The sequence below is a fragment of the Globicephala melas genome, chromosome 10, assembly GCF_963455315.2.
Source record: "Globicephala melas chromosome 10, mGloMel1.2, whole genome shotgun sequence".
Lineage (NCBI taxonomy): Eukaryota > Metazoa > Chordata > Mammalia > Artiodactyla > Delphinidae > Globicephala > Globicephala melas.
Genome location: NC_083323.1, coordinates 80,972,838 through 80,985,423, shown reverse-complemented (window position 1 = coordinate 80,985,423; position 12,586 = coordinate 80,972,838). Strand labels below are relative to the sequence as shown.

The 12,586-nt window shown below is 38.8% G+C and overlaps 1 protein-coding gene across 3 annotated transcripts in view; it reads right to left on the bottom strand.

Annotated features, from left to right (window-relative positions):
* Nucleotides 1–12,586, bottom strand: part of ITPR2 (inositol 1,4,5-trisphosphate receptor type 2) — a 527,210-nt gene that overhangs the window by 350,992 nt on the left and 163,632 nt on the right. For all 3 annotated transcript variants that reach the window (XM_030830533.3, XM_030830536.3, XM_060305847.2), the window contains 6 exons: nt 12,189–12,330; nt 9,962–10,123; nt 5,664–5,836; nt 4,637–4,756; nt 4,335–4,520; nt 2,720–2,971 (listed from right to left, as the gene is read on the bottom strand). In XM_030830533.3, coding sequence (XP_030686393.1) covers nt 2,720–2,971; nt 4,335–4,520; nt 4,637–4,756; nt 5,664–5,836; nt 9,962–10,123; nt 12,189–12,330 — 1,035 coding nt within the window. The remainder of the gene's footprint in view (nt 1–2,719; nt 2,972–4,334; nt 4,521–4,636; nt 4,757–5,663; nt 5,837–9,961; nt 10,124–12,188; nt 12,331–12,586) is intronic.

Sequence of the window (12,586 nt, the reverse complement as noted above, 5' to 3'; positions counted from 1 at the left end):
GGAGAGGCCGCAGCGGTGAGAGGCCCGTGTACCGCAAAAAAAAAAAAAAAAAAAATCTTCAAACAAACAAAAGTCCAGGACCAGATGGCTTCACAGGTGAAGTCTATCAAACATTTTGAGAAGAGCTAACACCCAACCTTCTCAAATCTTCCAAAAAATTGCAGACGAAGGAACACTCCCAAACTCATTGTATGAGGCCACCATCACCCTCATACCAAAACCAGACAAAGATACTACAAAAAAAAAAAATTACAGACCAATATCACTGATGAATATAGATGAAAAAATCCTCAACAAAATCCTAGCAAACAGAATCCAACGACACATGGAAAGGACCATACACCATGATCAGGTGGGATTTATCCCAGGGATGCAGGGATTCTTCAGTATATGCAAATCAATCACTGATATATACTATATTAACAAACTGAAGAATAAAAACCATATGATCACCTCAACAGATGCAGGAAAAGCTTTTCACAAACTGCAACACCCATTTATGATAAAAACTCTCCAGAAAGTGGGCATAGAGGGAACCTACCTCAACATAATAAAGGCCATATACAACAAACCCACAGCAAACATCATTCTCCATGGTGAAAAACTGAAAGCATTTCCTCTAAGATCAGGAACAAGACAAGGATGTCCACTCTCACCACTAATATTCAACATAGTTTTGGAAGTTCTAGCCACGGCAATCAGAGAAGGAAAAGAAATAAAAGGAATACAAACTGGAAAAGAAGAAGTAAGACTGTCACTGTTTGCAGATGACATGATATTATACATAGAGAATCCTAAAGATGCCACAGAAAACTACTAGAGCTAATCAATGAATTTGGTCAAGTTGCAGGACACAATATTAATGCACAAAAATCTCTTGCATTCCTATACAATAATGATGAAAAATCTGAAAGTGAAATTAAGGAAACACTCCCATTTACCATTGCAACAAAAAGAATAAAATACCTAGGAATAAACCTACCTAGGGAGACAAAAGAACTGTATGCAGAAAACTATAAGACACTGATGAAGGAAATTAAAGATGATACCAACAGATGGAGAGATATATACCATGTTCTTGGATTGGAAGAATCATTATTGTGAAAATGGCTATACTACCCAAAGCAATCTACAGATTCAATGCAATCCCTATCAAATTTCCAATGGCATTTCTACAGAACGAGAACAAAATATCTTAAAATTTGTATGGAGAAACAAAAGACGGCAAATAGCCAAAGCAGTCTTGAGGGAAAAAAATGGAGCTGGAGGAATCAGACTCCCTGACTTCAGACTATACTACAAAGCTACAGTAATCAATACAATATGGTACTGGCACAAAAACAGAAATATAGATCAATGGAACAAGATAGAAAGCCCAGAGATAAACCCACACAACTATGGTCAACTAATCTATGACAAAGGAGGCAAGGATATACAATGGAGAAAAGACAGTCTCTTCAATAAGTGGTGCTGGGAAAACTGGACAGGTACATGTAAAAGAATGAAATTAGAACACTCCCTAACACCATACACAAAAATAAACTCAAAATGGATTAGAGACCTAAATGTAAGACCGGGCACTATAAAACTCTTAGAGGAAAACATAGGAAGAACACTCTTTGCCATAAATCACAGCAAGATCTTTTTTGATCCACCTCCTAGAGTAATGGAAATAAAAATAAACAAATGGGACCTAATGAAACTTCAAAGCTTTTGCACAGCAAAGGAAACCATAAACAAGACCAAAAGACAACCCTCAGAATGGGAGAGAATATTTGCAAACGAATCAACAGACAAAGGATTAATTTCCAAAATATATAAACAGCTCATGCAGCTCAATATTAAAAAAACAACCCAATCCAAAAATGGGCAGAAGACCTAAATTGACATTTCTCCAAAGAAGACATACAGATGGCCAAGAAGCACATGAAAAGCTGCTCAACATCACTAATTATTAGAGAAATGCAAATCAAAACTACAATGAGGTATCACCTCACACCAGTTAGAATGGGCATCATCAGAAAATCTACAAACAACAAATGCTGGAGGGGGTGTGGAGAAAAGGGAACCCTCTTGCACTGTTGGTGGGAATGTAAATTGTTACAGCCACTATGGAGAACAGTATGGAGGTTCCTTAAAGAACTAAAAATAGAATTACCATAGGACCCAGCAATCCCACTACTGGGCATATACCCAGAGAAAACCATAATTCAAAAAGACACATGCACCCCAATGTTCACTGCAGCACTATTTACAATAGGCAGGTCATGGAAGCAACCTAAATGCCCATTGACAGACGAATGGATAAAGAAGATGTGGTACATATATACAATGGAATATTACTCAGCCATAAAAAGGAACGAAATTGGGTCATTTGTTGAGACGTGGATGGATCTAGAGACTGACATACAGAGTGAAGTAAGCCAGAAAGAAAAAAACAAGTATCATATATTAACGCATTATGTGGAACCTAGAAAAATGGTACACATGAACCGGTTTGCAGGGCAGAAGTTGAGACACAGATGTAGAGAACAAACGTATGGACACCAAGGGGGGAAAACCGCGGGGGGGTGGGGACGGTGGTGTGCTGAATTGGGTGATTGGGATTGACATGTATACACTGATGTGGATAAAACTGATGACTAATAAGAACCTGCTGTATAAAAAAATAAATAAAATTTAAAAATTTTTTTAAAAAAAGAAAATTTTCCAAACATACTCATGAATCGTGATCTTTGTGGGGATTTCTGTCCAGAGCCTGGCATAGCGAACAGGCACCACAGACTCCTGGGGATCCCGGTCAACATGCATGTGCAGCATAAGGCGACAAAAGGATGCTCGGAGGTCAAAGGGCAGGCTCTCATCTGACATACACCGCAGGATCAAATCAACAGAGAGCTGCGTAGAAATCTGGTTTATGGCCAGATACTGGCGATCCAAGCACATCCTTGCAAAGAGATTTAGCTGGTACCTTAAAAATATTAAACATATTACATTATTTGTCTTATCTGGATAAAATTCATAAATATTAGTATCAATCAGCATCTACTTTTATGATTCCAATATTTCCCAGTGTAGGTGATAACTGGTGTAAAACTCTTCTGGTAGTAGGTTAAGTGATCAAATGACAACACACAGGGCTTCCCTGGTGGCGCAGTGGTTGGGGGTCCGCCTGCCGATGCAGGGGACATGGGTTTGTGCTCCAGTCCGGGAGGATCCCATGTGCCACGGAGAGGCTGGGCCTGTGAGCCATGGCCACTGAGCCTGTGCGTCCGGAGGCTGTGCTCCGTGACGGGAGGGGCCACAGCAGTGAGAGGCCCGCATACCGCAAAAAAAAAAAAAAATGACAACACACAGATGAAATCACCTCTATGCCCATTCAGTTGCAACTTCTCTTACTTGTTCCAGCAACATATATCTGGTGGAGAGTGTCATTAGGCTCTCAGTTCTCGGTTTCCTAGGTCTGCAAATACACTAAGCCTGTAGGCTATGGACAACAGCTCACATGAAACAATGTTCCTCTGCCTTTCCCAGGCTCACTCAGCTCCAGGCTCTGGTATCTACACTCCAAGGGTAGACTCACTCAGTTCCCAAACCAAATGTGATCAATCCAAAGGCATCAGTACACTTGGATTCATCAGCCTCCGAGATCCAGAAAGTAGCCTTTGGCTTTGTAGCTGTAGCTACAGAACCCAGGGAACACAGTGAATTCTCTGCCTTTCTCAGATTCCTGTCTTTTGGGCCCAAAGTTGCCCAAGGGCTTCTGCCTTGGGTTTCCAAGCCTTAGACTCAAAAATGCCAGCTAGTTTCTTGCTCCCAATATACTGACCACCAGCAACTACCATTGAAATTTCGACTACCATATGCCCCCGCTGAACTTTCACAGCTAAAGACACCAGTTTCTCTGAAGCCCTAGGTCTCCACATAATCACAAGTGGTATATACATAATTACCAGCTAACTTTCTCTGAGGCCACCCCTACAACCGGATCAGCTTCCCCAACCCCAATTTCACCTCCCTCTCAACTCGATTACCTAGGTCCCAACATGTCTCTCACCTGCACCCACACCAGTCAACAAGAGGAGAAAATCCTTTGCTGCACAACAGTTCCAAACTAGTGGAAAACTAGAAAATTGCAAGTGGTATATGTGGAAAACACAGATGTTTACATTTACTGTGAATATTTTAAATAATACTAAATATTTCAGCTACCCTACTTCTGACACAACTTCTTAAATTTCTTCTTCATAGATACCGAACTTTTATAGATGTCAGAGAATCATCTCTCAATGAATATGTGAGACTAAGAACTACCATTCTCTACAACACTTAACCTGTAGTAGGTAAGAACTTCTAAATCAGCCTTGGTGCCTTCTTTGGCTTCCTGAGCAAGGTGCCTGATAGCTTTGCCGTGAGGTTCCTTGTTGCTGTCAATCCAGTAGAGCCAAACTTCTTCCTCATCAATGTCATCTGAAAGGATGGCGCTCTCCATGGGGTTGTCTCCTTGCATTGAGACCAGCCTTGAAATAAATAACACACACAAAATCTATGAACAAGCTCATTCAGAAACATGATAAGGAACTGTACTGCTTACAAATAATGAACAGGATAGGATGTCTCCATCCTCTGGGCTTACTTAGTTTGAATGAGAATATCTGCATTGCCTGGGCTCAGCATAAATTTGCAGATGAGTTCTTGAGTTACAGGTATAGCCGTGGTATTAGACACACAGAGATCTGATAAATAATCCAAAAACCTGACAAGAGAAAAAATTAAATTGATCATTAACAAAAAGCATCTTATAAAATCATACCCCCAAATATACTTTGAGATATAATGAAACTGACTTTCTAGATATATTTTTAATATTATTTCCATGCAACATTTTTCTAATGTGTTGCGTATCTACCGCACCATTAGAAACAAATTAAATATCCAATTATTTGTATTTAGGACAAATCTTGTTTCCAAAAATGATATGTTTGCTTTTATTTATTTGGTGATAGTCATCCCACAGCACTGTGACTTGTTATATTTACAACATCAAAACAAAGCCAGATCAAGGCTAATGTTGTACTGAGTAAAACAGACATACAGTACATACTTAATCAACATGAATATGGCCTGGTCAAGTCTGAGGCCCAATTCTACCTTCTAACACTTATTTGCTTGCTAAGTAAGAAAATTTTGTCAATCTGCTTGACATTTCTGCATTCATTTCTCCCAGATAAGGCAGCATGGTATAAGAGACAGGGTACTTGGCGCAGAGTCAGAAACTCTAAATTCTGTTCCTAGTTGGTCTCTAGGCTTCTATTTTCTCATCTCTAAAATGTGGATAATATTATACGACCAGTGTACTTCATGAGAATGTGCAAGGGTTTAAATGAGGCAATGTATTGAATTGAATGAAATATGAATATATTTTGAAAAACTATGGGGTACTATAAAAACACAAGTTATCAGAGTGAAAATCAATTACACTTAAATATGTCTATAAAGGGTTTTGATCTCCTATAATAACTGTTTATGGTACATAATTATTATAGCAATAAGCCCAACACTGTTTTGTCCATGAAACAATTCGAACTTTAAAAAAGTTCTAAAAATAAAGCAAAAAGCCACAGTCCCCACAAGAAAAGGATACTGCATGAACCACTTCAAACCTTGGCTCCCGATTTCTCCTGAGTAAACTAACAAATGTTTCTATTTCTTTTGCTGTGATGTGTTTCTCTAGTAGTTTTCTGTTGTTGTGCAACAAAGCTGTGATGGTATCTTCTGCCAAAATATCATAGCCAATCTGGGATTGCATGACACAGAAATTCTTAGCAATATATTCCTACAAAGGAGAAAGACTGTCAGAACGCACTGACAAAGAGCTCAAAAATAACAGGTTCTATTAGGGTCAGCAACATTGATTAATTTATTCATAACAGAAAACTCGCTAAAAATTATTGTTAAAGAAGAGCAAATAATTCTTTAGTAAATAGGATATCTGAGGAAGGAAATGGAAATCTATTCGCATATACCTCATTCAAATTATAACAGAAAATCACGTGCCTAGTAATAATTTTTCATACGGGTGCTTACACTCTTACAAGTGAGAAAAACAAAAATAAACTGAGTTAAAATGACAATTTTTTATGACATGTTAAGAAATGATTTCACCAGTATAACAGACGCCTTTCTTCGGACACTCACTAGGAGCTATAACCTAGGATTCTGGCATAATTATAGAAACAAAAATGATTCTTTGACATTTGGTTCATGAAGCATGAGCTCTATACCATTACATGATGATCCCAGGTGAACTTAGCTGATTTCCTTTTTGTACATATACCACAATGACCTATTAAATCTCTTTAAAATAATGATAAAATTTCACAGCACTTTTTGTCTTTAAAAAGCATCCAACAAGATAATGTGATTGATCACTTTATTGATCAGATCCATTCATCCAAGACATATTTCTGAAAAGCCATTCCAGGTAGTTTGCAAGACTAGGGATGCGGCAGTAAGACAGATAAGCTCCCATAGAGCTTACATCCTAGTGAGAAGGGGCAGTCAATGAGGTAGTAAATAGGATCATTTTACATGCTGAGAAGTGAAATGAAACAAACAGAGGGATGGGAAAAGGTGACAACTTGAGATGGGGTAGACTCTTGAAGAGGGGACATTTGCCCTATGATAGAAGTGATGGAAATGATAAAAAAAAAAAAGGAGGCAGCCGTGGGGAGAGAAGCCATCGAGCAGTGGGAGTACCAAGTGGAAGGCTCTATAATGGCGGAACCCAGTCTTCGGAGTTCTGTAAACACAAGGTGGCCATTGTGGCTGGAGTACAGTGAGTGAGCAGAAAGCAAGAGCTGACGTGGCAGGTGAGGCCCTTGCGAGCCACGGTGAACACAGAAACATTCATTCTTAGAGCAAGAGAAAGCCACTGGCGAGCTTCCCTCATGCATGGTTCCATCTGCTCCTTCTTCCCACCACCTCGCCTCTCTTCCGAGCCACGTCTCAGCCAACCACAGCACTGGTAAGCTTAACCCCGTCCACAACCCAAAGTTTTCACTTCAATTTCTTGGAGGTTCTCCTTGGGGATTTTTTCTATGATGGGAAAATGTATTGATTAGAAAGTGCTTTTGCCTTAAGATTTACTGGAACCTACCTGTTCCTTGAAAATGCTACTGGTTACACAAATCTCATTATATTCTACGCAGCAATTCTGTGGCCTTTTTCAAAATCATGGTTTTGTATATTGGGTACCAGTTAAGTAAAGTAAATGTCTTCTATTAGTGTATCATTTTAAAGATATGTATTAATTTATACACTCGTACGACTATGGTAATCAGACCCCTATATAAGGCAAACCTCCAGATGTTTGATAAATAGATCAAGATGTCAGTAAATAATCAAACGAAATTAGAGGTGTCTCCAAATTCTATAAATAACAATAAACAGAAATTCAACATGAAAGACTTGGGTTAGTACTAAATCACAAAAGAATTCCCTATTAGGACTCTATAAAATATAGGTGAGGATAAAGGAGAAGAAGGAATTATGAAGAAAGTAGAAAGTCTTTCTGCTCATGCTTTATTTTTATTATTATTATTATTTATTTTTGGCTCCATTGGGTCTTCGTTGTTGCACACAGGCTTTCTCTAGTTGCAGTGAGCTCTTCATTGCAGTGCGTGGGTTTCTCATTGCGGTGGCTTCTCTTGTTGCGGAGCGTGGGCTCTAGGCATGCGGGCTTCAGTACTTGCGGCATGTGGGCTCAGTAGTTGTGGCTCACGGGCTCTAGAGCGCAGGCTCAGTAGTTGTGGCTCACAGGCTTAGTTGCTCCGCGGCATGTGGGATCTTCCTGGACCAGGTCTCAAACCCGTGTCCCCTGCATTGGCAGGTGGATTCTTAACCACTGCACCACCAGGGAAGTCACTCCTCAGGACACCAGGCATGGGAGTCCCCAGCTTAGACAGGGAGGAGTGAGAAAGAACTTTGTGCCAGACCTCGAGGGACTGGGAAAAGACACCAGTTGAGACATGCTGCCTGGACAATCTACTAGGTACTAGCAGAACAGCCAAACCAAGGATATCCGGTGCTGAAGCACAGGGCAGTGCTATGGAAAGCGGGTCCACAGGACCCTCCCAAAGACTGAGTGTAACGGAGGACACACACATTAGGGGGTCCCATGGTTCTGAGGGTACCAGGTAAACCCTGTAGACCTATTGATTTTTTCAGTTAATTCAATCTCTCTCATAGACTACTGCATGTAGTGTGGAGTGCAGGCCTGTCTAGCAAAGTAGATCTTTCTAGGCCCGAGAAGGGAAATGAGGCCACAGAGTGACCGCCAGTCCCACCGCCATCCCTGACCTCCGCTGAATAACATGGCCCTGGTATCTGGGGCTTCTCGGAAGCTGACTCTCTGAGTGCTGTCGTTTGACGTTCTGGAACTTCATTTTCCTTCCAATAAAACAACATAACTTTACCTACATTACCTTGCCATCTTAAAGGAATGCAATGAAGTTGGGAAAAATAATTCCAATGACAAGCATTTTCAATTGGGAGGAAAAATGTTTATAACTAGGATTATATTAAAAAGCATTTAAGAATCTGTTTATATTATCTGCTTCCTCACTCTTGTCCTTGTCAAATTATTTATCTTCTGGTTAATCTTTTTCCATATTCTTTTTAGACTTTTTCTTAATCTTTAAACTGAATTTCAAAAAAAATGTACTTTCACACTTTTTTTTAAAGCAATTTTTTTTTCTTGCCAAATAACTTTTAGACTACTTTCGAGGCAGTGCTATGATTATTAGGAGCCTGGGTTTGAATACTGGCTCCAGTCAAAACTGTGTATTCTTTGGCAATTTATTTAACCTCTCTGTGCCTCAGTTCTTCATCTTAACCCAGTATTAACCAAGTTATGTTGTGAAAAGTGCTTAGAACTGAACCCGGTAAAATGTTAGCACTCAGTAAATACTACTAACTATTCCCAAATAACCTGCAGCCTCCAGGCCTGACAACCTAGCCCCTCCATGGCTCAGCCCTACCTGCCTTCCCAGCTTTCTCTTACAGCATCCTTCCCCATGGACCAAACTCATCAGTGAAGTTTACAAACTATGTACTCATCTCTCCAACTGGCTAAGAGAAACATGGGACACTAATACACCAAACGATAATTAACTGAAAGCAATGTTATATTCAGCAAATGTGTATTATTGAGCACATTGCAAAATATTATATATATTTTAAGACAAAACTGAGACTTAAAAGAAACTTCACTTGCAGTTGGGAACTTTTAGCTATATCCCTGGACACACCTGGGTTCCCTGTCCTCCACAGTTAGGAATGTCTTGGGATGAAAGTGCCCTTTCTAGGATCCATCATTCTCTTTTCAGAAATATCTCTTCACTAAAATGCTTGTTCCCATACAATTTCTGAAAATGATTTTCATCCAACCCAAATGCTTCTTCTCCAAGTGCTCTTCCTGGGTTCCCCCAGCTGAGCTCCTCTCTCTCCTGAATTCCCACAATGCTCTCCTATCTCTCCTGTCCCCTCTATGCCTCTACCTTATGTTTCAGATGTACATGTCATACCTTTTCCACCAGACAATGAATTCTTTGGCCTACACACAGCGATTTGGTACTGCACATGCTCCTGGAAATGCCAAAAAATGTCTCATTCATCTTTACATAACATATCCAGCATGGCTCCTGCCCAGCAGGAGCTAATACCATGCACATACAAGGACTTAGACATCCTCCCCTGACAATTCTAACTTTACATGGAAGAATAAATACATATGTCAGCTCAATTACATTTTAAGTCATTTTTGTGTGTTGCCGATATAAAACGTTGCATTGCAAAGCAGAATTTCCCGTTCCTATTTAAATGTCTTAGAACAGTAACCAAAGAACTTTGCCCATACTTTAGATATTAAACAGAGGTAAAAAGGAGAGCCACCCTCCACCTGATTTTTCCGGTAGTCCTGCTGTGAATGTCTCAGCACACGGTAGCACAGCCTCAGCATGTACTTGTAGGGGGCATATCTTTGATCCCCCAGATCTTCAAGTCTCAGCATTGAGCCTTCTCCGGCTTTCTCCTTAAAGGGTGCTTTCAGAATCCCAAATACCTAACAGGAAAAAAAAACAACCGCTTATTCTGATGAATGGAGGTGCACGTTTTGCAACATTGCAATAAACAGTGTGTTTATTACACTGACTGGAAAACACTTTTGTAATATTTGAATAGAATTAACGTAAAGTAAAAAATAAAAAAGATTTTTTTAGGATACAAGACCAACATATTAACGGACAGAAAAATACTGCTAAGAGGATTCCCTAAATTGAATGACAAAAAAATATTTAAATAAAATGCTTAATTTTGTTTAGAAATTCTATTGTATTAAAATAAAAATATAAAGATGTTAGGTTGTACCAAGTTACATGAACATATTCAGATGAACTAAAATATAGTTTGATTTCGATAGGCTTTATAATTCTATTATTTTCTATAACTTTCTAGAATCAAAATAATATAAGGAAAATATTTACTTTTCATCTGAAACTGACATCAAAAAACTGCCTCCAAATATTGCTTTTAAACCTCTTCATAAAAGAATTAGTTTATTGTTTCTATACATAAAGATGTGGCCAAATCAATGAATGCATAAGCATTCAAAATAAATAAGGAGCCATATGGGCAGCTAGTGATACCCAGTGACTCAGATTCTTCTTGTAAGAAGATTAGCAGTGGGAAGTATTTAAAAATCACTAAGGAACATAATTCTTTTAGGCAGCAAGACAGCAGGTAGGATCACCTGGAGATGAACTGGTAGGATAAGCAAATTGTTTATGAAAGAGCAACTAGGCAAAGATATGAGGAGTCATACAAGAAAGCGAAACGGAATGGAATTATCCTTTGTAGTTCATGAAATATAACATGAATTAAAGTTTCTTCAGTAATTCTATATTCACTAAACCTTGAATTTTATTATCTATAATACTAAAGTAAAATGTTTGACATATGTTGGTTGAAATAATATTAATAAATCATTCAAGGTCCTAAAAGTCCTTGAAATCAAATGTTTTATACAAAAGAAATGCTAATGTCAGAAAAGGCTTTCTCTCATTAGATTTACAACCTTTACTTTCTTTGAGAAAAATGTTGATTTTATATACTCAGACAATCAGCTATAGAATATTAATTGACAATATGTCTACTGTCTTCCTTTCCCAACTCCACAAGAACATGTATATCAACAACATAAATTTTATTTAAGTATCTTCCTTCAGTCCACAATTAATGCAGAAGCCCATTACTTTATATAACAATTATCAGAATAAAAAGAATGCATGAAGGTAGGCATGTCCAAATGTGCATATTATTAAGGAGTAAATTAATTTACTGGCATGTTATGAACAATTTCAGGAAGACATAGCATAGAAGCAGCTCTAGACTTTCAGGGAAAAAACCAGAATACCGTATAGAGCACTTGGGAGCTGATGAATAGACTGCCCTACTTTTCGAAGGAAGAAAGGGAAAAAAGTAGGAACCAAATGGAGATGGCAGCTTTCAAGTTCCCCTGGAAACTGTACTTAAAAAAGCATTACAGCATATTTTCTGGAGACAGTCTGACCACGGAGGTTTTTAAAGGTCTGTGATAGGCTGTCTCCAAGATGGCCCCCAATGATCCCTGCCTCCTGGAATTATACTCGTATGGAATACTGTCTTCTTGACTGTGGGCTGGATTTATGGACTCACTTCTAACTAAGAAACAAGGTAGAAATGATGAGATGTTACTTCTAAGATTAGGTTACAAGAAAACTATGGCCTCCATCTGAAGGCCCTCTCTTGCTCTGTCCTGGATCTCTCACTTCTAAGGAAAGCAAACTGCCGGCTCTTGAGGCAGCCCTGTGCGGAGGTCCATGCCAGTGAGCTGGAAAGTGAATCCTCTCCCATTTGAGCGTCGAGGTGACTGCAGTCCAGCCAGCACCTTGATTGAAGCCTGTGAAACACCCTGAGCAAGAACTGTCCACCCCCAGATTCCTAATCTGCAGAAACTGTAAGTATCTGCTTTGCGACACTAAGTTTTCGGGTAACTTGTTACACATCAATAGATAACGAATACAAGAACTTTCCTGATACTATAATTCAAAAAGGTAAAATATGAAAAATTAGTACATGGAAACATTCACCTGTGCCAATATGTTTTGTTCCCTCATTAATTTCTGACGTTCTCGGTTTGGCTTGGTGATTACCACATCCAGAACGTCTTGTCCATTGTTAGGTACATCAGCAACAAAGAAGATAAGGTCTTCCAATAATTTGGTCACAAACCTATCATAAAACAAAAAGGAAACATTATGGTGTGCTTAATTTTGGAAATGTATTTAAATAAACACTAAGAACTAAAATACTAGGAAAGTGAAAGTATTTTATAATAATTATTTAATTAACAAAATACCTAATGCAGTTAATATTTACTTAAATCTTTATGAAGAGCATACCTTTTTCAGTTACTCCAACCCGACCCCACCTCCACCTCTAATCAAATATCTGGAAACACAACTATGAAATAAAACCCTGTGAGTCC